Source organism: Melanaphis sacchari, unplaced genomic scaffold (genome assembly GCF_002803265.2).
Source record: "Melanaphis sacchari strain LSU unplaced genomic scaffold, SCAv2.0 Contig2045_pilon_pilon, whole genome shotgun sequence".
In the NCBI taxonomy this organism is placed as follows: Eukaryota; Metazoa; Arthropoda; class Insecta; order Hemiptera; family Aphididae; genus Melanaphis; species Melanaphis sacchari.
In genome coordinates, this window is record NW_020271003.1 from 8937 (window position 1) to 34366 (window position 25430).

General features: G+C 29.3%; 3 protein-coding genes across 3 annotated transcripts; all 3 read left to right on the forward strand.

Annotated features, from left to right (window-relative positions):
- Positions 1–12185: 12185 nt before the first annotated feature.
- LOC112593426 (protein ANTAGONIST OF LIKE HETEROCHROMATIN PROTEIN 1-like) lies at positions 12186–12992 on the forward strand. The gene has a single exon (XM_025337818.1). It carries the CDS (start codon positions 12186–12188, stop codon positions 12990–12992), a length of 807 nt encoding a protein of 268 aa, XP_025193603.1.
- A 2927-nt stretch (positions 12993–15919) lies between these two features.
- Positions 15920–17223, forward strand: LOC112593427. The gene is made up of 4 exons (XM_025337819.1): positions 15920–16085; positions 16163–16299; positions 16388–16498; positions 17017–17223. Exons 1-4 carry the CDS (start codon positions 15920–15922, stop codon positions 17221–17223), a joined length of 621 nt encoding a protein of 206 aa, XP_025193604.1.
- A 6479-nt stretch (positions 17224–23702) lies between these two features.
- LOC112593428 (zinc finger MYM-type protein 5-like) lies at positions 23703–24938 on the forward strand. Its single transcript, XM_025337821.1, has 3 exons — positions 23703–23725; positions 23804–24627; positions 24817–24938. Exons 1-3 carry the CDS (start codon positions 23703–23705, stop codon positions 24936–24938), a joined length of 969 nt encoding a protein of 322 aa, XP_025193606.1.
- The last annotated feature ends 492 nt before the right edge of the window (positions 24939–25430 follow it).

The following is a 25430-nucleotide window of genomic DNA, read 5'->3' on the forward strand; positions in this document are numbered from 1 at the left end:
GTATAGAAATATATTAGTTATATTTTAGTCTTCGAAGTAGTCGTATTAAGTTTAAACATCATTCAATATGGAAAACATCACATCACAGCGAAATCGTGAAAAGTTTTATGAAAACGGATTTTTGTACGTATTTGACAAACTATCTGCAGACGAAAAAACTGAGTTTTGGCGATGTGAACAAAAACGACATTGTAAAGCACGTGTGCATATAGTCAATCGTGAAGTTGTAAAAACTATAAATATGCATAGTCACGAACCATCTGCAGCTAAAGTAGCAGCGGATAAAATTGTTACAAAAATTAAGAAAAGGGCTCTAGAAACACAAGAATCAACGTGTCAAGTAATAAATGAGTGTACCCAAAATACTGATGTTGCTTGTCAGGGAGCTCTTCCCAATCAACAAGCTTTAAAGAAGTTAATCAGAAGGAATCGCAATGAAATACATCAAGCTCCATCAAATCCTACAAATCTGGCTGACCTCGAAATACCTGAATGTTATAAAACGTATGAGTCAGAACCGGGAAAAACTGAAAACTTTCTGCTAGCTGACAGTGGACCGGGTGTAGACAGAATACTAATATTTGGTCGTCAACGAAATTTGGAAATAGCATTAATCTGCGATGATTTTTTTATGGACGGGACGTTTAAAATTGCGCCAAATTTATTCAAACAAATTTATGTCGTTTTAACAAAAAAATTTGGAGGCGTTCACCCTATATTCTATGCACTGTTGCCTAATAAATGTAGAGTAACATATGACAAATTGTTTGGTATGATTAAAGTATTACTACCAAATCTCGATCCAAAGTCTATAACTTGTGACTATGAAATGGCTGCTTTTAAAAGTGTTTCAGAAATATTTCCTACTGCCGAAATTCGAGGTTGTTTTTTTCATTTGGTGAAAAATATGAAAAAAAAGTTATGCGAATTAGGCTTAACAAATCGTTATAACAATGAACCAAATTTTTCGTTGTACGCAAAAATGGTTACAGCTTTGGCGTTTGTTCCAATTGAAGACATAGATAATGCTTTGTTATCATTATCTGAAAACTTACCGGATGACGTGCAACCAATTTTAGACTGGTTCGAAGACAACTACGTCGGAAGAATGAATAGAAGAGGTAATGAACGAAGACAACCTTTGTTTCCTCACGAAATGTGGAATGTCTTCAACAGAACTTTAAATCAACAGGACAGAACTAATAATCATGCTGAAGCAGCTCATCGTCGCCTTCAGACGGAATTAAGTATGGATCATCCTACAATCTGGAAACTTATAGACGGCTTACGAAAAGTGCAAGCTAATCGTAACTTCTACTATGAACACCTTGTGGCTGGGCACAATCCACCAGTAAAATTAAAGAAGTACAGGGATACTGATCAACGTATTTTAACGATTGTTCGGGACTATCATAGCAGAGACATTTTTGAATATTTAAGAGGGATAGCGCATAATTACCAAATGAACTTATAAATATAGAGAAATTAAATTTTAAAAAAGAGAGAGAAAGACCATGTAGATATAACAAAAACGACTATAATAATATTGGAAATAATAATAATAATAGTAATAACAGTATTAATATATACATTAATTAACTAATAAATATATATAATTAATTAATATACATTAACTATTTAGCGCCCAGCTATCCAGCGTCCACTTTACTCGTGCCCACTTGATCCCGCGCCCAGTTGGCCGCGCCGAGTTAACCGCGCCTATTTGGCGGCGCCTAATTGTCCCATTCCGTTCCGACCACCACCACGGGCAACGGTGCGACACTGTCGATTCTCCCCCTACCACACCGCAAGACGCTGGGTGGGAGAGGAAGACGTGTCGCCTCAGGCGAGTACCGTTGTCGGTGACGGGAGGTCTTCTCTCTTCTGCACTTCTGCCCGTACGGCGTACACCGCTTGCGATACGATACGATCACCGATTATCATATTAATTGCGTTCCGCATTCGCGTTGTACGCAACCTGTACATTGCTAAACATTGTTGTTTATTTTAATAATTGTTTATAAAATAAAATTTGTTGACCACGTGATATGTCGTCAAAACAATCAACTCCTAAAAGTTCCATTTGAGGCTACTTCACAAAAACGTCAGATCCCGAAGTCGTAACGTGTAAAATCTGTCAAGCTCCCGTGAGACCATGTGGCAACACCACCAACATACGCAACCACATTAAGCGTAAACATGGTTCAGTGAATATTGCCGAGGATGCAGCAGCTGCTGCCACAAAGACCAAGGTTCGACGAACATCTATGTCATCCGCACATTCTTTTGCTTCAACTGGTTCAACATGAAACTGTGATGATGATATTGACGACCCAGTAGCATATTTAGGTGATTTAGCTCAAACCACCATTGTAAATAAGGTAAAATACTAAAATGCATAATTACTAATAATGTGCTTAAAGTTTAAACCAATTTTTTTTTAATATAGGCTCAAGTATCGCAAACTAAATTAAACTTTGATGCTGTTGAACCTTCAACCAGTTCATCATCATCTGGCATTGTTGATAACGATTCATTGTCATTCCGTAGTAAATCCGTTACATCATCAACTGGATCATCCAATAGTCAGTTGGTGTGCTTAAGCCAACGTACGATGTTTGAGTCGTTTGCAGACATCAAATCATATGACAGTAAGAGTTAATTTTTTAATTCATAACTATAAAAGTATAACAAACGGTCTAAATTGTTTTAGAAGGAGGATTTAAGACACGTTCAATAACCAACGCGCTGGTGTACATGCTGGCAAAGGACAACATGCCATTAAATACAACTAAGAAAGAAGGATTTATTCATTTTATGCAAAAAGCGGCACCGATGTACAAAATTCCTTCTAGGACGACAATAACAAATTTAATTAAAATGAAGTATGAAGTATTATCAGGGTTAGTGAAAACTAAACTTAGTCAAATTGAATTTTTAACTATTACCACAGATATTTGGACAGATACTGTTAATACAAAAAGTTATTTGGGTATGACTGTTCATTTTTTAAATATTTCTAATGTTGCGCTAGATAGTGTGACGATAAGTGTCCTGGAGCTTTCCGCCAGCTACACTGCAAATAATATATCTATTTGATTTGAGCAACTTATTGAGGAGTGGGGTATCAAAAAAAGTCAAATTTTCACTGTTGTCACAGATAGTGGGTCTAATATTTTATCTGCAGTTAAAAAAACCTTTTCACAAGAAAAGCATTTGCCATGTTTTGCCCACACGTTAAACTTAGTGTCTGAGCGGGCATTGGAAAATTTCTCTGATGTACTAGCTCTTATACATAAGATAAAATCTGTTGTGACTTATTTCAAACATTCGGTAGCTGCTAGTGATGATCTTAAAAAATTATGTAATTATAAGCTGAAGCAGTCTGTCTCCACTCGTTGGAACTCTATCTATTATATGATAGAAAGATTTATCTTATGTTCTAACCATATAGCTTCTGTATTGATTAACATGCGTGGGGGTCCTACAATGCTAACAGCTGATGAAATTGATTTGGCAAAGGAAATGTTATCAGTGTTGAGGCCGATAGAAGTGGCAATAAAAGAGTTGTGTGGCCAGAAATATGTGACTGGCAGCAAAGTAATACCTTTAATAAATTGTCTCATTAAAAAAACTGAGAGTATAAATTTATCGAATCCAATTTCTTTAAAACTAAAGCAAGCCATGTTGGACAATTTATGTTAACGATTTGGTAGGATGGAGGAAATAAGTTTGTTAAGTGTTGCCACTATCCTTGATCCTAGATTTAAAACAATTAATTTAAATAATCCTAACTCTAGTGCAAAGGCTATTATTTTGATTAAAAATAAAATTACTGAGATCAAAAATAGTTCTGATGATACTAACTCCTCCTCATGCCATGGCTCTAGTGATGATGATGGTGATCGGCATGATAACTTGTGGTCAGTTCACACTGAGCTGGTTACAAAAAAAGCTGCATCAAAAACTTCTGAACAGTCTGAAGAGCGAATTCCCACAGACCTTAAGCATTATTTAAGCCAACCCACGATAAACTTAGGTGAAGATATCCTCAAATATTGGGACCAAAATGGTAGTATGTACCCTCACCTAAAAAAAATCGTACGCCCCTATTTATCTGTTGTTGCAACTTCCGTCCCTTCAGAACGTTTATTTTCTAAGGCTGGTAACATAATGACTGAAAAAAGAAATAGATTGAAAGGAGAGAAATTACAACAACTATTATTTCTGAACTCCCTTGATTTTAATGACTGGCACTTAGAATAATTAAAAACTTATTTTCATTGTAAATATTGTATATTCAATGTAGGCTGTACGGTTTTGTATATTATTTGTAAATATGTATATAAGTATATTTTTATTATTTGTAAATATGTAATCATCTGTATATTATTTGTAAAAATGTACAAAACATTTAATGAACCAATAGTGAGCCAATGGACCTTTACACAAGATTTAGTGAACCATTAAATTTTATAAATTGTTTATGCAACCCAGAATTAATCTTGCAAAAAGTTTATGTGAAAGTCCCAATGATATAATTAATAAAACCGTTTATGTTACATTATTTACCAATCATTGTTGTGTTATTTTATTTTATTAAATACATAAATCCTAACTCAGTCAACTCAAACTTAAATTTCAACATTTTATACATATACTTGTATTGTATTAGATTCTTACTTAATTTTTTTTATTTATATTAACAAAAAAATATAATAGTATACAATATGTGTGAAATATTACTAGAAGTTACTCTACACTGCGGAAAAACCTTGTGCTGAACATAGTGGATGAATAATAAAAAGTAATGACGATAAGAAAAAACCAACCTGAGTAAAAATAGTTGAATATAATAAGAAATTTGTTAATGGTAAAATTTATAGTAAAAAAAAACACATTTAAGTACTTTATAGTTTATATAATGAAAGATTATTGCAGAACCAATTTTTTAATTTAAATTTAAAACTTTAATAATTATAACCATCTAGTAATTCCTCTGGAATTGTATTTAATCCAGTCTGTTATTAATGTAATATTTTATTTTATTTAAAAAAAATTCATATTTTATCTATATTTGCTTATAAAAAATTATTGCGTATCATCTTCCCCCCCTTGTGACCAGCTATTACCATTTGAACACTGTCACTGTTTATTGAAGTGGTGAGTTCCATTCGTTGTAAGTCGTTATATTAACACTCGTAGCTCAGACTTCAAGAGGGACTAAGGTAGAGAGTACTCGCATATCAATAATGAGTACGAAAACCTTTATATATGAATCAATATGAACCCGGGCATTACAAGTGAGAGGCAGATTGATTACGTAAAAAGATCGAACAAGTATAGTGTTTACTCAATAGTCATATTATTATGACGTTTGTTTGTCCGTGTATAGTAAGAAATTCATCAAAAATATCACTTTTTTTTTTTTTTTTTTTTTGGCAAGGGGGGGGGGGGGGTTGACCCCGGACCCCCCCTCTTGTATGTACGCCACTGTATCATATTATTTATTCATCCTGGCCATAAGGGCCCTTCATGCATAATTTTTGAGTATTATCTATTTTATATATTGTAGCTCTAATAGCTACTTGTATTGTTTTTTATATTTATTTTATTATATTATTTTTATAATTGTATTATTATTACATATATACAGTGCCGGCGCTAGGTTTTGCGAGGCCCGGAGCAAGTAAAAAATGTGGGGACCTCATTCGTATCTTATGCATTACATCCCCATTCCAAATTAATTATAGATTTAATTCAAAAGATAATTTTGTCCATCGATTTTAAAACCAACAATTATTTTACATTAAGTAGGTATGTAAAGAAAATCAAATGTATAATAATATTATTATTTGCATAGAAAATAAACTAATAAATAAGGTTAAAATACTAGTAGATAAGTAATGACTTATATTTATAAACGAAGTTTAAAAAAAAAAATGAGTGTGCTGAACAATTTACATTTTTTTTTAATTTTTTTTTCTTTATATTTTAAACACATAATAAATTGTTAAAGTAAAATTTTGTCAGTTATAATTCTTTAATTTTTTTAGCTTTTTTAGATGCAAAATCATTTATTATATCTTCATAATTTAGTTGTTCAGAAAATTCTTTTTCTATACAAATTGTAGCAAGTCCAGTAAGTCTTTGTTGTGACATGGTACTTCGTAAATATGTTTTAATAAATTTTAATTTTGAGAATGTTCTCTCTGCTCCATCTGACGTAAGCGGAATTGTTAACATACTTTGTTAGGCAATATTCAAGTTGGGAAATGCGTTCGTTTTTTTATTTCAGAAAGTAGTTGAAGTGGTGTAGTATTTTTATCAATTAATTGGCGGAAAATTAATATTTCTTCGTATAAATCATAACCATTTAAATCTTTTTTGTCACTATCTGACAAACGTATTTCCAAATCCTTGCAGCAATTTAAAATTTCTAAATCAGGGACATAACAAAGTTTTTCAACATCATAAAAAAATCTAAAAACGTCATTAAATGTTTTTATTTTATCGAATCGCCTTGTTATTGCACTTATTGAACTATCCACTATAATTAAGAAGTAATTACATTTAAATTCATGTTCTGTGTATTTGTTTGACGTCATCGGCTCCTTCGTATCCAAACATTTGTTTTTTTTTTTCGTAATCGTTGTATTTTAAAGACTGGTTCAATTTTTAACTTGTTTGCTAAATCACATGATTCTCTTTTGGTCGCTTTAAACCATTATTTCTGTACTCGGTTAAGGATATTTGGAGAGCTTTAAGTAACTTTGTAGATGTATTTAAATTAGTTTGTGGATTTTGAAGTGATTTGCTAACAATATTTACTTCATTCAAAACGCTGTACCAAATACACAAACTAATTAAAAAATTGTAAGTACACATTTCTGCAGTTAATGAATTCGTTTCATTCAATATCATGGAATCATTAGTAACCTGAAACCTAATCGCTTTAACACTTGAATGGCGACTTTCCCACCTGGTTTCTGACCACTTTTTAACAGTCCATTGATGGCAATGTTTTTTAAAAATACCCCATCGAGCTGTCGATGCTGAAAATATAGTAAATATTCTTTCTATAGTCCCAAAAAAGTGCATAGCTCGTGTAGAGGTTTTAGCCGTATCTTTTAAAACTAGATTGAGGCTATGTGCCCAACAAGGCATAAACAAAGCTCGAAGGTTCTGATTTAAAATTCTTTTTTGGACACCTTGATATTGACCAACCATATTGGCACCGTTATCGAAACCCTGTCCACGGCAGTCAGCTATATCAATATCATAATCTTTTAATTTTTCTAAAAGTACATTCGAAAGATTTAACCCAATAGAAGAACAAATACCTGTAAAATCTATAAAGAATTCCTTAATAGTAGAATTTGTAAATTCATCGTCTAAACTCTTGTCTACAATTCTAATAACTAAAGAAAGTTGCTCTTGGCGGCTTATGTCTGGCGTACAATCCATAATAATGTCATAATATTTGGCAGATTTAATTTTTTGAATAATTTTTTTATTTATTTCGCTGGCCATTATCTCAATTAACTCATTTTGTATATCATGCCCTATGTAATGAGTATGAGTTTTATGATCTCTTATTCTTTTTAAATGTTCAAAAATGAAAAGGTCAAATTTGGCAAACATTTCCATCAGACCTAAAAATTTGCCATTATTAGGTTGGTAAAGAATGTCCGTGTTACCTCTAAATGCGTCGCTATGCTTAGCCAAAAAATGTATTGCCGCTATAATACGCTTTAAGACTTCTCTCCAATGATTTTTTTCTTTTTCTATGAGTATCTGATGGGCTTTATCAATAGTCTCTAATTTTCCTAATCTTTGCCTCAATTCTGACCAATCAATTGCACTTTTTATGTGTGCTTGAGAAATTTCATGCGTTTTCAACCTTTCAGATATATTTTTCAAGTCCCTTAAACCAACAGTAGCCAAAGAACTAATACGTAGATTCGTTGTGTGACTTGGAAAAAGTTTACAACAAAAACAATAGACGCGATCACTCGAAACACTATATACTAGCCACTATAAACTCACCATTAGATAATTTTCTAGAACACAAACTATTAGAAAATTGTCTTTCAGTTTTATCAATTGAGCTAATATGATATTTTATATTAATATTTCTTCTTGATCCAAGTTTGACTAAACCAACTTTTAGGTAGGAATTTATAGAATCTGGCCAGTTATAAGGGTCTGTTAAATCTATTAATAAGATTTATAGTTGTTGAATCTAGATTATGCGATATTTGATTTACACTTTTTTTACTTGAAGGTGGTAAAGTAATATCTAAATTTTCATTAAAAACATTTTCCATGACGCACTGTGGTTTAAATTGGTCTTGTTTATTTAATATTTGTTCATTATTAGAATTAGAAGTACTATTAGACTGCGGTAATTGAAAAAATCGCGACTTTGATCCTCGTTGTTTTTTTATAAATTCTTCTTTTTTTTGTTTTTTAATTCTTTTTTGGTGCCCAGAGGGATAAGAACGAAATTTATTGCGATCGTGATTGTCTATAGTATATTGGATAAATAACTAAAAATAACAAAATTATTTTACTGATTGCTAAATATCGATTATTTATATAATTATGTGTGAACATCTATATATTTACTATGACTACATAAGATACCAGAAATATAAATTATTATGTTGAAAATACTCTTAAAAAGTATTCAGAATATTAAAAAAATACTTTAAAAACATTGTATTTAGAATAGATACCAAAAAATACTTCAAAAAGTATTTTAATACTTGTATTCAAATACTAAAACTGATTAAAACAAATAAATTACAAAATTACTTAAGATACAAAGAGCTATGTTGAAATATATATGTATTTTTTTAATAGCAGTCCGCACTCCTACTTCGCTATCCTCAAAATTAAGGAGTAAAAATGTAAAATAAATATGTTCTAATGTTATATGTTATATCGTTATATGAAATAAAAATTATACGTCGCGCCCATCGGCTGTCACTCAATTCTCCTGGGAATTCGATAGCAAATCTACCTGTATTACTGTTTAATCTTTATCGAATATTTTACGTATTTTATTTAATCTTTCGTAGAAAATAGGTAACTGTTAGTATTTATATATTATACAAGTACATTTTAATAGCTACATCAAATGCGATAAGCCAATAACGACGATAAAACCATCGAGCATTTTAGTTTTAACAATCATTATAAACAACAAAAATAATTAGGTAGAACGTAGAAATCAACTTAAATTTAATGTAATACATGGGTTTTTTGGTAATATATTTTTTATTGTTAGTATAATAGTATAATATGTTGGGTATACCAACTCATTATCAAAAATTAACTTAATTTATGTTTTTGGTTTGATTCGGATGGGAGCACTATAAATATAGGGACCCCAAAATCGCGGGACCCGGGGCACGTGCCCCGCTCACCCCGACAATTCCTCCGGCACTGCATAGTGCATATATAGGTATTGTAGCTCTAATAGCTACTGCCTACTTGTATTGTTTTTATACTTCATATTATTATATTGTTGGGCCAAAGGGGCCGTAATCATAATATTATTATTGTTACCATTTATTTATATTGAGTTACCTGTCCCCTAGTTTTTAGTTTACACACATACTTATATACACACACATACACACACCACCCACACACTAGCACTCATAGGATTTGCTCGGCGAACCTGTCCACCTCCTGTTGAGTGCTATACACATATACACAAATTTACAAAGGTCGGTCGGTGTGTTAGTACAGTTAAGCGCGAAGTATTTTGGTAACCGGGCGCACGGCCTAATATTGTCCGTTCCCGGCCCGAACAAAGCAGTTGACAAAAATTCAAACACTAATCACAATGACTTATAAACATCAACTTGATGAAATAATTAGATATGTATTTAAATTTTGTTTAACTTTTAAGTTTTAACTGTCATATAAAAATCATGAAGTAAAAACTAAAAAGTGATAAATGCTATTCGTTATCAAGTTAACAACAAACAACCACGTGGTACCTATACAGATTTTCTGTGGGTACCTAGTCATTTATCACTATTATTATAGTGTGGTAGATAAGGCGTCGGGTGAACACGAATCGTACCAACACGAAAATAGAAAAAAAAGGACAAAGGTAGGTTTGTATAAATATGTCGCAAAAGACAAAATTTATTGTAAAAACATAAACGGCTGATAAAACAGATACAAAAATACAAATTTTATGTCGTGCACGAAAAAAGAGAGTGCGGTTGTCGACGGAGTCACGAGGTTTTGGTCGCGGCGCGAAAGTTTCGTACGGGAACGGTATGGAGGTAGCAAAAGACCAGGTTACAAAAGAAGGCGAGTGCGATCGGACGTAATAAAATCGAGAGTGACTCGTCGGTGCGTCGCGCGAGGCGTCGTTAACACCGTGGCGAGTCGTACATGATGGAAAAGGGGAGCGTGGTGACAAAATCGGGAACGCGATTGGCACGCGAGATTAGTCGCGACACAATGATTCGGCGAGCGTTACAATAGTTTATTTACAATTATTTTGGTACGCGGTACAATAATTCGGACGTACAATATTAACGTAGTAATGGTGATACTACGGTATCGCCACAATAGTATTGTTATAAGAATAAGGCTCTTGTCCCGCTAGGACAACGCGACGCGATGCGATTAAAAAAAAATAGTTGCCAAGTAAAATATCGTACGACCTGACGTCATGAGTTGTGCACACTACAGGCGATATTTCGGCAGTTGTTCAGTAGTCAGTAGCAATCATGTCGTCTTCTGAAGATGACGAGTTTTGTATTGTGTCATATTGGTATCGACAACGTAAAATTAAAAAGAAAAGGAAATATTGGATACATCCATACATACAAAATAATATTAATTGTCGAATATTTGTTGCCGCTAATGAACTAATGCAAGACGATGTAAAATTTCAATCTTTTTATCGCATGAAGAAAGAAAGTTTCAACTTACTTGTAGAAAAAGTGGGACCGGCTATTGAAAAACAAGACACACATTTCCGTCGTTATGTATGTGTGCGTGAAAGATTAATGATAACATTGAGGTAATGATTCTTTATTTACTTATTAACACTTTATTAACATACAAATTATAATAATGTAGAAATATAAATATAAAATAAAATTAAACACAATAAATAATTTTCATGAACCATGTACTTTGATGTAACAGGTAGTACTCGTAATAATCTCCTTTTAGCCCATGTTCAGCAAATCATCTATTAAATGTTCGTTTTGGTTGCATACTTGTGAGGTAACTTCTTCAGGAGAGTGGATAGGCGTGAAACTGTTGTGTGAGTTATTATATGTAATATGTATATAATGACGAACCGGAGTAATTAGAAAATACAGTCTGAGGACGAGACGTAATTGAAGTGTTTGAAGTCGGTGTTTGATTTTGAGGTGTCGGATTTTTATTTAAAATATCATCAATCACATCTGATACTTTTTTTTAAAATATTCTCATCTGTTTATCGGTCATGGCGTTAATATCAGGTAATAAACTAAGAAGGTACATTCTTCTAGGATCTTCTCCACACATTTTGGTTTTCTTCATTTTCACAAAATCAATAAAACTTTGGTCAGCTTGACTAAGTTCACTTTTTCGTTTCTTGGTACCTTTTGTTTTTTCTTCAGGACTACAAACGTCATGGTTTTTACTTGTGATTTTGTCACTAAAGTATTGTTCTTGTTGAACGAGATCTTCATCTTGGTCTTCAGTGTCGCTTTGTTCATTATTTTCTAATAAAATGTCGTGATCTGGGGTAGGAGAAGGAAGATTTCCTGAAGTAGTCAAATCAGTGCTAGGTTTTACATATGGTAAAAGGAATTGCAAATGTTCATTTAAATATTACGGTTTCTTTGATTTTCTAGCAGATCCACTAGGTGCTGATTTATTAGTTCTGACAAAGACAGTTCTCAGGTTTTTCCATTTTTCTTTACAAAATGTAACTAAAATATAAAATAATAAAACATCAATTATTTACTTTTATACTTAAAGAGGAAATTTATAAACTAAAAATCAATGAAAACTTTGTTTACATTAGGTACTTGGCAACAGGGTCTACTTATTCCAGCCTAGCATTTTATTTTGCTCGAGGTGCTAACACAATAAGTCAAATCATTTCGGAAACTACAAAAAAAATATGGGATTATTTAGTTAACGAATACATGCCAATACCAACTGAAGAAAAATGGATGAGTATAGCTAATCAGTATTACAGATTATGGAATTTACCAAATTGTGTAGGATCTATAGATGGAAAACACATAAGAATACAAAAAGTTCCAAATACAAGGTCGACTAATTTCAATTATAAGACATACCATTCAATTGTTTTAATGGCCTGCAGTGATGCTGATGGAAACTTCATCATGATAGAAACTGGTTTCGCAGGTAGAAATAGTGATGGTGGTATTTTTCGAGCATCAAGAATGGGTCGTTGGCTTGAAAGAGATGGTTTAAATTTGCCAAATCCAAGACCATTGCCTAATGACCCTAACGAAATTAATTTTCCATTTTATTTCGTAGCCGACGCAGCGTTCCCTTTGAAAAAAAATTTAATGAGACTAAACCCACGGAGAACATTAACAAATAAAAAACGAATATTTAACTACAGACTCAGTAGAGGAAGAAAAACTGTTGAGTGTTCGTTTGGCATGATGTCACAAAAATTTCAAGTATTGATGTCACCAATACGATGCACTAATGAAATTACCATAAACAATATAATACGATCAGTATGTATCCTCCACAATTTCATACGTAAAAGGGAAGGTCGGCAGTATATACCTTCCATTGATTTTTATGTAAATAATCCAGAAGACTTCCAAGTACCCAACGAGTTTATCAGGGACAACCAAGATCAAAATGAGTTGCCAAGGACACAAACAGCGAGTGATCTCAGAGAATATTTGTCTTCATATTTTGTTAAACCTTATGCATCACTGCCATGGCAGTGGAATAACTGTGTATAGTTTTTAACATAACTATATAAATAAATTGATAAAATGATAATATCTAATATTCATAAGCATAACCTAATGTTTAGAAATAATATTTAATAATAATTAAATAAAGTATATATAACAAGTATAAGTATTATTATATCTATATATAAGTAGTTATAATTATTTATAGATTTTTGTATTACAGTATTACACATGGATATTTTATTAATAGAATTTCAAACAGAAAATAAACAATAATACATACGGATTACCTAAATATTAATAAGTATACATTATTACCTATCTACGTTATATTATTATTTCGTTTGAAGTGAGTAAAGTGTGATTACTAAAATTGCTCATATCTATAATGATTTACTAATATAAACTTTTAAAATAATGTAATAAAATAAATAATATAATACAATTTATAATCTAATGTTATACTATATATCTTATATCTTATAATAAAAATAAAATACAAATATTACCTGTCTCTTTGACTTCTTCTGCTACCTTTAACCAGGCCTTTTCTGTAATGTCCCTTCTAGCGTATTCAGGTATTTTGAAGTTATATAAGCATGGAAATGCTCTACAGCTTCAACTAGTTTTATAGTTAAGTTTTCTTCTTTTGTTTTTGCCATATTGTCAGTGATATTTACCAAATAATAATATAATATAATTTAATTATGATATTACAAAAAGTCATGTGGTTGACTAGACAACTTTTATCAAGCGACTGACAGCACTAGTCGCGAGTGATTAGTTGCTTTCGTGTCACGTCGCAGTCACGTCGCATCGCGTCGGTGGGAGGTCTCCGATATATTAACCCGTGTTTTATTAAACAAACGATTATCGAACGATATTTATTTATAATCGCATCGCGTCGCGTTGCCCTAGTGGGACAAGAGCCTTTGAAACACAATATTCTGTGGTATAAGTCGGTAGGTACTATCACTATGGCAATATTAGGTACCTCTAAACAGGTTACACATATCATTAATTAAATAATTTGAAAGTACAAAACACTAATATCACAATCTTACATTCTTAGATTATACATATTATTATCTAAAATTTTAAACTCATCGATTCTCAGTAAAGAAATAGGCAATAGCTACCTACTATGAAAAGACCATCATAAATAAAAATAATATCAAGCGATAATACGGATATACTTTTTGCACATTATACTGACTACTGTTTACTGTAATAAATTGATAATTCTATACCAAGATTAGTAAAGACGTACAACGTAAGCACTTTTAGTATTATTTACAGTAGACATTTTATAAATTAACACAAATATTCAGATGTCGATAGCTCCTTTAAGTATTTACGCATTAATATAAGCGATGCGTCAAATTTCATTAAAAATTAAACTGTACACGAATAATATTACAAAAACATAGGTTCCTATTTGAATTTTAAAAGTTACCTCACGAACTTCCCTATCCTAGTTAATAAAAAAAATATTTAATATCATAATTACTTAGATTACGTGATTCAAAAAGGTTTTCATATAGGTCATTTTCTCCAAATTTAAATATATCATGCTGAAATCCGCTGTCACATGAAATTTGGAACACCTTGTAGAGACAATAGGCGCAACTAGAGGCCAAGCACTGGGGGTGCTAAAATTATGCAGAGGACACAGACCCGTAGGGGCATAGCCCCCACACCCAAAACACTTACTATATAACAATTTCATAATTATTATAATCATTCCAATCCACACTACAAAACCATAAGCACACTAATATTTAAGTATAAAAGCTATAATATACCTTATAAATACATTAGGTGTAGTATATAATTGTTCAAGTGATGATAATAATAATAATAAAGTTTAAACGGAATATATACATATTTATTATACATAACAATATTATTTTATACTAATAATAATTTTCTATTCTTAGTAGAATACTTTTCTAGTATTACTGAAGAATTAATTTTGTTTACAATGTCTCTTTCGATGTTTAAAATTGATAAATTTGTGAACCGCTGTTGTTCCATACTTGTTCTTAGCCAGTTTTTTAAACGGCGCATTGACGAGAAGCTTCTCTCACACGTAGCAGAACTCATCGGAATTGTAAGAACCACTAGTAACAATTTAAATACATTTGTAAATGTAGCCTTCTTACAAATATCCTTAATAGTATCTATATTATGATTATAACTAGAAGATAGGCAGTTCTTTAAAATAAGCATTTCCGCTTTTAACAACACTCAGAAAAAAACATTTCTTAAAATCTAAATTTTTATTACATTGATTTCTTAATATTCGAGTTTGCTTCAATTAATTATTTATTTCATTAAAATCATTAGTTTATAATCAATTACATAAGAATTATTTCAAATTAATGGAAAAAAAAAAAATTGAATTAATTGAATTGCATTAAATTGATAAATAAATATTATTTAAAGTAAGTAAACAAAAATACTTAGATTTACGATAAAATGTTTGTATATGAATTTAAATTTATATCTAACTTCGTTAATATAACGAAATAATTAATACTTTAAAATTATGAAATAATAGTTTCATTTTAATTTGTTGGGGTCATTAATACAACGGAAATCATAATAGATACAAATAGTTGGTTTATTTAATATTATCACAAACATACTTGAATTAAAGACAAAGGGACTGTTTAATTTATCAATTAAAACTATAATTATTTCAAGTAAAATATCCTTAATAACAATGATAATATAATAATTTTAATGGAATTTGTGTGCTATTAATAGTATTGGTTTTATCAACCGTCAGCGGCGCGACTGTTATCTTTGCAATTATATTACCGTCAACCGATCATTTTTCTCGCGACTTCGACGTTCGATGGTATTTTATGTATTGCCTGTTCCTCGTGTTAATATAAAGTATAAACTATAATAATTTATAAAAATATTATTTTTACAATTAAATCGTTACCTATACGTACAGTGTCATGGAAAATTTCACTAGTTTATTAAATAGTGCTGAATTTGAATTTGATGGAAATGCGCCGACGGATTCAGAAATTAACTCAGAAATGAACGATTTGTTATTGAATAACGATTTTATAAATGTATTAATTCAACTTAAAGGCGATTGTTTCTTTCAAGAATTTACAAGTAAGTTGAATATATTATACTATTAATTTTTAGGAAAATATAGATAAGTTATTTATCAGTACTTAATAATTTTTAAGATTTTGGCATGTCTGTCGAGAGCCTAAAATACACGAAGAGTAAACATTTGGATGAATTGTGTCCAAAAAGTAAATACGGGCAGAGAATAATTTTTGAAAAAAATTTAATAAATTGGCAGGCCAAGTATAATATTATTGTGAGTAATTAATTTACTTAGGTGGTACTTATGTAAAATATTCCAATTTTAAATTAACAATGAATTTACATACATATTATAACCACAGGAAAAAAATACATCTGTAACCTGCTCATCAGATTATAGCCTTACAAGTTCTGAGGAAGATTCTGAATCATTAACTAATTCCAATCATATAAATCTTCAGGATAATGATCATGTAATATCTATTGGCCATTGCCTATTTACATATTTTAGTTATTAATATAAACAGGACTTCTACACTTGATTGATAAAATACATGTTTGTCTGTCTATACTTTATAGTTTAATATTGAAGACATTTTAAAAAAATCAGGAAAAGGATTCATTATTTTAGAGTACTATAGGAAGAACAATAAGTTGTCCAGTGAATGTAGGAAAAGTATAGCAAATATTGTAACTGAATATTTAATTCAGTATAAACTTCATGCCTCACCAAAATGTATTGAACATATAGCAGAAAATATTGTTAATTTTTTTAAGAGTGAAGTAAAGGTGTGAAAACTTCTCTTAATACCCAATATATTATCATATTGATTATAAATACTGCCTAGTATTTATAATCGATGATATTATATCTATATGTATGATTATATGTATTATTATTACTTTTCGATGAGATAATATTTAAGAAAAAATATCTATATTTGCCAATGCACAAATTAACTAATTACTTATTGTATGATTTTTTATTTAGGAAACATATTTTATTAGTATTTCAAAACAAAAACCCAAAGGTATTTTATACCAAAAATACCACAATACCGTCTCCAAACTACGCAAACATAATCTTTGGGATCATTCTACTGCATCATCATCAAGTTTAACATCAACTGCACATAATGATAAAACTGCTCTATTGTCTGCACCACCAAAGGAAATTGGCAAGTATCTATATAAATAATTTATACAAATGGTTTTAGGTTGCTATGCAAATATCTCAATACTTCCAGTCATGTATAAAATAATAATAATAGGTAATATGATTCAAAACAAACCGGAATATTTGAAAATTCAATATTTAATACTGTTAATGCTTACCACGTTGTTGAGAATTATGCTGTCGATTTGATGCATGACATTTTTGAAGGCGTGGGAGTATATAATATGTGTCATATTATTTTAACTCTTTTAAAACAGAGTTATTTTGATTTATTAACTTTGAATAATCGCAAACAATGCTTCAACTATGGGGAAACTGAAATTGGTAATTTGTCTCCACCATTGAAACTAATAAATTTAAAAAATTTTAATATGAAAATGTCGGCGAGAGAAATGCAATGTTTTATTCATTTTTTCCCTTTACTTGTAGGTGATTTAGTTAATCAAAATGATCCAACTTGGATATTTTTATTACATTTTATAGAAATGATAGATCTTCTCTTATTGCCTAGTTATGATAGTGAAACTATTTTAAAACTAGAAAATGTTATTGTAAATCATAATAAAAAGTATGTAGAACTGTTCAATGACACACTTAAACCCAAACACCATTTTTTGACTCACTATTGTACAATAATTAAAAAATCAGGACCTTTAAAATATTTATGGACATACACTTTTGAATCTAAACATAGACAACTAAAATCTTATACTAAAAATATTAACTCAAGATTAAATGTTCCACTTTCTCTTGGCACAAAATTTTCCATTCAATTTTCTGAATTGATGTGTAATTTTGATATTAATTTTTATAATTCATATACTCCAATTAGTGAAGGAACTAAAGCTAATAAATGTACATATTTTGATATATTTAGTAAGTTATACTTAGGTGATGCGATTTTATTGCATAACTCTTTATGCTTTGATAAAATTGCATATTTTAATACTGTGTATAAGATTAATTTCATATTAACTAATAATGATTCAAGTGATGAACTGATTGTTTATATATTACGTAAAATTGTATGTTTAAATAAAAACACTGTATATTTTTTTTGTAATAAAATGAATGTTATCAGTTATGAAAATCATTTGGCAAGCTATAAAATAAGTAAAACTATGACTGATGATTATGTTTTCAAACCAATAAATTATTTTAATGATACCCCTATTCATTTGTATGAAATACCAATGTTCCCTAATGAGTTTATAATAAGATTAAAACCAAAAAAATAACATATTATTTAATTATTAAAATTGTAATGTTAAAAAAATGTATTGTAAGTATTATTAATTTTTTTTTTGTCTAAAATTTTGTTATTGTATTCGTTATTTTTACACTTTTATAATACTATATTTACTAAAATTTGTTTGAACTAAATGTTCTTTTAATTGTAATTCATTATTTTAAATGCTTGTAAATATTGATATTGTTTGATACTGTTTTGATAATGAATAAACTTAATTTTTTTCCGCAACAATTATGTGTTTATACATTTTTTATTTAAGTTTTATTTTTCCTCTATAATTCTTGTTACCTATTGTATATAATTTAAATAATGGAATAAAATGCAATAATTTCTTAAAATAATTCAATTACGGCAATGATAACAAAGAAAACAATTCCATTAAAATGATGCTAGTCCATCATAGGATTGAGTTTAATTTATAAGCTTAATTTTATTATTAATCATATGACACCATTAAATATAAGAAAAATATTCCATTAAATTGATACTATGTGTCATAGTATTAACTATATTGGTTAATTATTTTTAAGAGTTAATACAAATTTATACCTTATAATTAAGACTATAATATTATTGAGTTTAAGACGAATATAATAGATTATAGTACTTGTTTGTCATAATTTTAAGGAAGCCATATCATTGTATCAAAATAAAACATCATATAATTAACGTGTAGTTGATTTAATTAATTTAAAAGATTCTATATTCATAACTTAATGAATGAATTTCATAGGCTCCAAATCATACCCGTTTTCCATCAAATTTATAGTCGTTTTTCATTAATAATAAAACATTTTTTTCTGGGTGAAATCTAAGATAATACTCATAACATCCTTAAATAAAAATATAATAATATATCATTATAATTACATACATAAATCACTTGAATTGTGATATAATACACTTTATAACGATTTATGAAGTATTGACTCTTTTCATAATCCATTTTCACAAAATAATCAATTGAACTAGCCATTTCAAGACTTTCTTCGGAAAATTTGAACTTTAAGTTATTTATAATAGTGTCTATTATAGGAAAGTAAACTGTGCGTATCCAATACAATTCTACTGAATCTGAAGCACTTGATCATCTCGTTCAGCACCTATTGTTGTTTCCAAATGGAAGTCCATTGAATGAATCGGTTGAGTTCTTCTACGTTTTGATCCTTTATAACCATTAACAATAATTTAATATTTTCTCCATAAACAATTGTTTGTGAATAACTATGATTTTATATAAATTATATTATTTTAAACAAACCAATTTGAGGAACTTCTAATGATATATTATGTCTCTCAGCTAGCTCTACAACAGTTAAACATAATTTTGAAAACTCATCATCAGACCTTAAGCATATAAATGATTGGATGACCACATTGACAATATTTCTTGCTTTACCTAAAGTTGTTGTTTTAGATTGTAAAGAAGTATTTAAAATATTTATAATTCCTAAAACTTCTTTTAGTATAATAATAACAATAAGGAATTGACACTTTTGAATCCAATTTAGAATACCTATAACAAATAATAAAGTTATAATTTTCAATTTTTATAAATATTAAAATATCAATCAATTTGCATTACCTATAGGCTTTAACAACATCTTTATCTGCTTGAGTGTCCACTTCATTGATTAAAAAACTTAAAATTGCAAAATAATTTGTTAACATCGATTCACAATTCTTGTATCTATAAACCCAGCGTGTATCACACACTTTGAGAATGTTACCTTTTTTTAACCCTAATTGTAATTGTATTTTAACCAACTCGGTATTATTGGATTGACGAGAAAAGTGTACATATACAGACTCAAGTGTATTGAAAACACTTCGAGCAATCTATAAAAATATTTAAAAAGTAATTCTATAAATTTATATAAATAAGATTATGGATTGCAATATGGAGTACATACTTTGATTGCTTTACAAATGTCCACAATAACTAAATTCAATCGATGTGCCATACAGAGTGTATAAATTGCACAAGGGTAATATTCTTTGATTTTAGCTTGTATCCCTCCAAGACAACCTGACATAACGCTCGTTCCATCATATGACTGAGCAATATATTATAGTGTTCATATTAATGTTTGATTTTTCAAAGCATTTGAAAATGGCTGCAACAATATTGCTAGCGTCCTGTCCACTGGAGACATCCACAAACTCTAAGAATCTTTCTATAATATCAAAACCAACAACATACCTAATAAAGATTCACAACTGTTCTTGTATATAAGATCTATTCAAATGTTAATTTGATTTAAATATTTTATAAAAAAAAAACAGATTACAGGCAAATGTTAAAAATTATTTAATTTACCTAGCTTCATCAACCATAATAGCAAAAAAATCAGTATTTTTAATTGCATTAATTATTTTTTCCCTAGCATAATCAGCACTTATTTGTATTATTTCTTCTTGGACTTTCCAACTAGTGTGATTGATTTTTACATCATAATGACTTTTACAATTTGGAACGCATTTTGAAAAAATATAACTTAATTCTTTGAAATTACTTATAATTTATAATTTATTGCTTAATGAAATCAAGTTTTTATTATTTTTTATATTAATATTATATTACCTTGGTTTAAAGAATCACATTTCTCTATTTGAGCCATATAAGCTCTATTTTCTACAATTTGATTGTGATGAGCATCTGATAATTTGGCTATAATGGAACCTGATTGCTTACTTGTTTTATATGCAACCATCTTTGTTAAATTAGTTTTATGAACATCAGAGTTTTGATGTTTTCCAATTTTTACAATAAACTGAAAAAGACAATTAATTTAATTAGGTATTAACATTGATTAAATATACATAGATAGTCCAAGTCAATAGACAATATGGGAACACCAAGATTAGTAGCTTAAGAATGTAAATAGGTAGCGGGTACAGTAATAAATTGTCCAAATCATAATGATTTAATAATAATTACATAATATACGGGCGGTAAAGGTACGCTGTGTTACGCAAAAGACCTAACTGTTAAACTGCGATAAGAAGTACCTTGTACCTATTCCAAGAATAGAAATTAATATTAAATATTACTATTATTATTATTTACTGAATATGCTGTTAATTAATTCTTTATATTATTTAATATTCTGAGCAAAAACGTACCTTCAGCTTAGAATATCTTACGACATAGCAAATTCACGTTCAGCAGATTAGGTTTAGTTTTGTTAGTTTAAAAGTTAGAATGAATTTGTCTATTACCAAAATTTTAAGTGAGAACTTTATCTGTGTTCTCTAGTTAATTTTTTAAGATAGTTTAATTTTTAAGTGAGTTATGACTTATGGATATGAAAAGTATTAAATATTTGAAAATGCTCATAATTCACTTAAAAATTAAAATATCTTAAAAAAAATTAAATAGAGAACATAGATAATGTTCTTACTATCAAGTTTTATTATAGGTCAATTCACTTTAATTTTTAAATTAAAGAAGCTTTACCTAATCTGCTGAACGTAAATTTGCTATGTTACCTACGTACTTATAAGACAGAGACAACAAATGTCTGTGTAGCGTCTAAAATTCAAATAATTACGAAATATGTCAAAATCGCGAAAATTTGCAAGTAATTTTGTAGTTTAAAAACCATAAAAATGTTTGTGTTTATATCGAAGGTTAAAAAATTCTCTTTAACTCAATAGAAAAAACACAAAGTGTCATATTATAAAAAAAATTTTAAGTGCATTTGAATTTAAAATTTTTACCAAATTACGTAATAATAACGATTTTAAATAAAACTTGAAAATGTCATCAGTTATTTAGATTGGCATTTTCTTTACATAATTTAATCTTCAAAATATTACGCTTATATTAATGCTATTATTAGGCATTTGAAAAATTCGTTTTTGTTTATTTATTTATTTTTTTTATTGGATTCAAATTTAATACATCAATTAAAGTGTCATACTATACAGCAGAACGTATACGACTCACCAGATCACTTTTTTTTTTGTTCCACCTATTTCGAAGTGTTCGAAATTTTTTACTTTTTATTTCCCAAAGTACCAATTTAATCTACTTTTTATGCCTAGTTCATTTGTAGTGAAATAAAAATAAATAAACCTTTATTATTAAAACCGTGTATAATACAAACTGTTTAATAGTTGAAAAATAAAATAAGGAAACAATAAATAAAAATCAATTAATCATTATAATATATTTTTATTTTTATAAAATGCATACTAACAATACATTTTTTAGTTATTAGTTAAAATACTTAATTTATTTTTGTTTTTTTCAACTCTGGTGCTTTTAATATTTTTGGATTTCCAATTAAAATCCCTAAGTAGTTTACAATTAATAAAATTAATAATTATATAATTAAAATGGTCACTGCACGATTCATTAAATTTACATATATTAGACAAATGACTTTTTATTTTATCATAAAGAGATTGACGTATGCTTTTTTTGTGTGGCATTATTTCAACTGTTTTTTTAATAATTTGTTGTGCTAAAAAATAAATTGAGTAAAGCTATGTGTTGGTCTTTTTAAGAAAATATCAGTTGTCTTAGAGTCATAGTTTCTACAAAAAATAAGAAATTCTTGTTCATTTAATTGATTTTCTTCATCAGATTTTATCATGACATTTGAACAATTGTTACATTTAAATTTTTTAAAACTTTTGTTTCCCAAGTAACCAGCAAAATAAGTGTTTGAATAATTTTCAAGTGTTACTTTAGCTTCATACTCTTCCAGTGGCGTAACGATAGGGTGGCATGACGGGCAATGGGCCACGGGCCCACGACTCTAGAGGGCCCTTCAAGAAAAAAATAGTACATTCAAAAACAAATCACCATTAGTGAAATTTATACATATGATTCTATTTAAAAATATATGTATATTCTTGTAAAATAAAATAAATTTAATAGCTGATCACGATTATTTTTATAGATTATTTTATTTACCAGTCCGTCGACATGGTCGATATTAATATTATTATTATACATTTAATGATATTGTTATTTGTAGAATGGAAATAACAATGAAGCGGTATCGCAATCGCTTGTCTTTGAAACCGAACGTAACATTTATATTTTATATTTAGATACTATATTAGATTAGAACTATTCTAGGAAAAAGTGACCGTCGTTTAGTCGTTGTTACATTATGTTCTTTTAATTTATATTTAATTTTGTTATTAGTCAATGACGTGTCGTAGACCGATTTTGTTTTCGTCTTCTGCTGTGAATCAGTGATTCGTATTCGTATAGGTATTGTGATCAATCATGTCGAAAAAAATACCTAGTGGGTATGAAAAGCGTAAGAAAAAAACGGAAGAACAAGAAAAATGATTAAAATTGCCTAAAATTAGTAGTTTTTTTTTTAGTACCACTCCTCGTGAAAATAAAAGTGAAATAATAATTAAAAGAGTTAATACCGAGGTTAATAGTGAACAAAGTGTTGAACTTAGTTCTGTAGATAGTGAAAAAAGTGAAGTATCCACCCCAGAAATGTTGTCATGCTGTTCATATAAAGGTACGAATCAAAATGAATCTTTTGATATTGATTTTAAAAATATTATTGAAACTTCTTCTGATCCGACGGATATTGGACATTTTAAAGACATCGTTTTAGATTCTCAAACTAAACGGTTCATAATTGAAAATGGGCATAGTAGACCTAAAGCTAAAGGGCCTTTCGCTAAAAATTCAAACGGTAGATCTTTTTCTGAAAAGTATTATTTTACAGTATCCAAATCTGGTTTAAAAATCGAACGTTCGTGGCTATGTTATTCGACTATACTTCAAAAAGCGTATTGTAGGTCATGCTGGCTATTTGGAGATCGCACATCCACTGGCTTTCAAGAAATTTGGACTACAGGATATTGTGATTGGAAACACATAGTAGATGGCATTAAAAGACACGAGCAATCACATGTTCACTACATTTCCTGTTTAGTATATGAAAAATGGTTTTTAAATAAAACATTAAACGAAGAATTAGAACAAAGTATAAAAAAAGAAAAATTATTTTGGCGTCAGGTTTTAGAGAGAATTTTAAATATTACTCTTACATTAGCTATGCGAAGTTTACCTTTTCGCGGCCACAGAGAAAAGCTCGGTAGTGGAAAAGGAGAAAACGGCAATTTTATTTATTTTATTGAGTTACTTGCAAAATACGACCCAGTACTAGAAAAAGTTATTGATCAGGGTAATAATAAAGTAAACTACTGTAGCCCTAAAATTCAAAATGAACTAATACAGTTAATTTCAAATAAAGTCGAAGACGAGTTAATACTTAATATTAAAGAAGCTCCTTTTTTTTCCATTATAATTGATACAACGCAAGATATTTCAAAGGTTGATCAGTTAAGTGAAATTTATCGTTATTGTGTTATAGAAAAAGATGAATACGGAAACCCAAAAAATGTATGTGTTAAGGAAACTATTTTAGCATTTCATGAAGTTGTTGATCAATCTGCCTCTTCTCTTTCTGAACTAATATTACAGAATATTGAATAAAATGGATTGTCTATCGCCAAGTGTCGTGGTCAGGGCTATGACGGGGCTGCCAATATGAGTGGTATGTATAATGGCCTACAAAAAAGAATTAAAGACATTGAGCCAAGCGCAGCATATGTCCATTGCTCTGCTCATAATTTAAATTTAGTTGTCAATGATGCTGTGAAAGAAATAACAGAAATGGAAATCTTTTTTGATGTTGTTCAACGAGTTTTTGTTTTTTTTTGGACATAGTATAGTAAGATGGCGTATATTATCAGATTTAATTTAGGAATCGAACAGTCAAAATGGATTATTAATAAAAAAAACTTAATCCTACAAGATGGGCTGGTCGTTATGAAGCAGTTTTTGCGCTTAAAATTAGATTTGTTGAAATTCAAAAAGCTTTAACATTTAACAAAAGTTATACTTTGCAGCTCTAAGTTAGATGAGCGAAATGAAACTGAAGGGATTAAAAAACAAATTGAAAATTATAATTTTATTTGCACTTTA

Bases quoted from the DNA above. Each gene is read 5' to 3' on its own strand.
- LOC112593428 (XM_025337821.1), top strand. From the start codon at position 23,703: ATGTCGAAAAAAATACCTAGTGG. The intron at 23,726-23,803 runs GTATGAAAAGCG...TTTTTTTTTTAG, and splicing joins TCGAAAAAAATACCTAGTGG to TACCACTCCTCGTGAAAATA. The intron at 24,628-24,816 runs GTAATAATAAAG...ATTGTGTTATAG, and splicing joins AGAAAAAGTTATTGATCAGG to AAAAAGATGAATACGGAAAC.
- LOC112593427 (XM_025337819.1), top strand. From the start codon at position 15,920: ATGGAAAATTTCACTAGTTTATTAAATAGTGCTGAATTTGAATTTGAT. The intron at 16,086-16,162 runs GTAAGTTGAATA...ATAATTTTTAAG, and splicing joins TTTCTTTCAAGAATTTACAA to ATTTTGGCATGTCTGTCGAG. The intron at 16,300-16,387 runs GTGAGTAATTAA...TTATAACCACAG, and splicing joins AGGCCAAGTATAATATTATT to GAAAAAAATACATCTGTAAC.
- LOC112593426 (XM_025337818.1), top strand. From the start codon at position 12,186: ATGCCAATACCAACTGAAGAAAAATGGATGAGTATAGCTAATCAGTAT.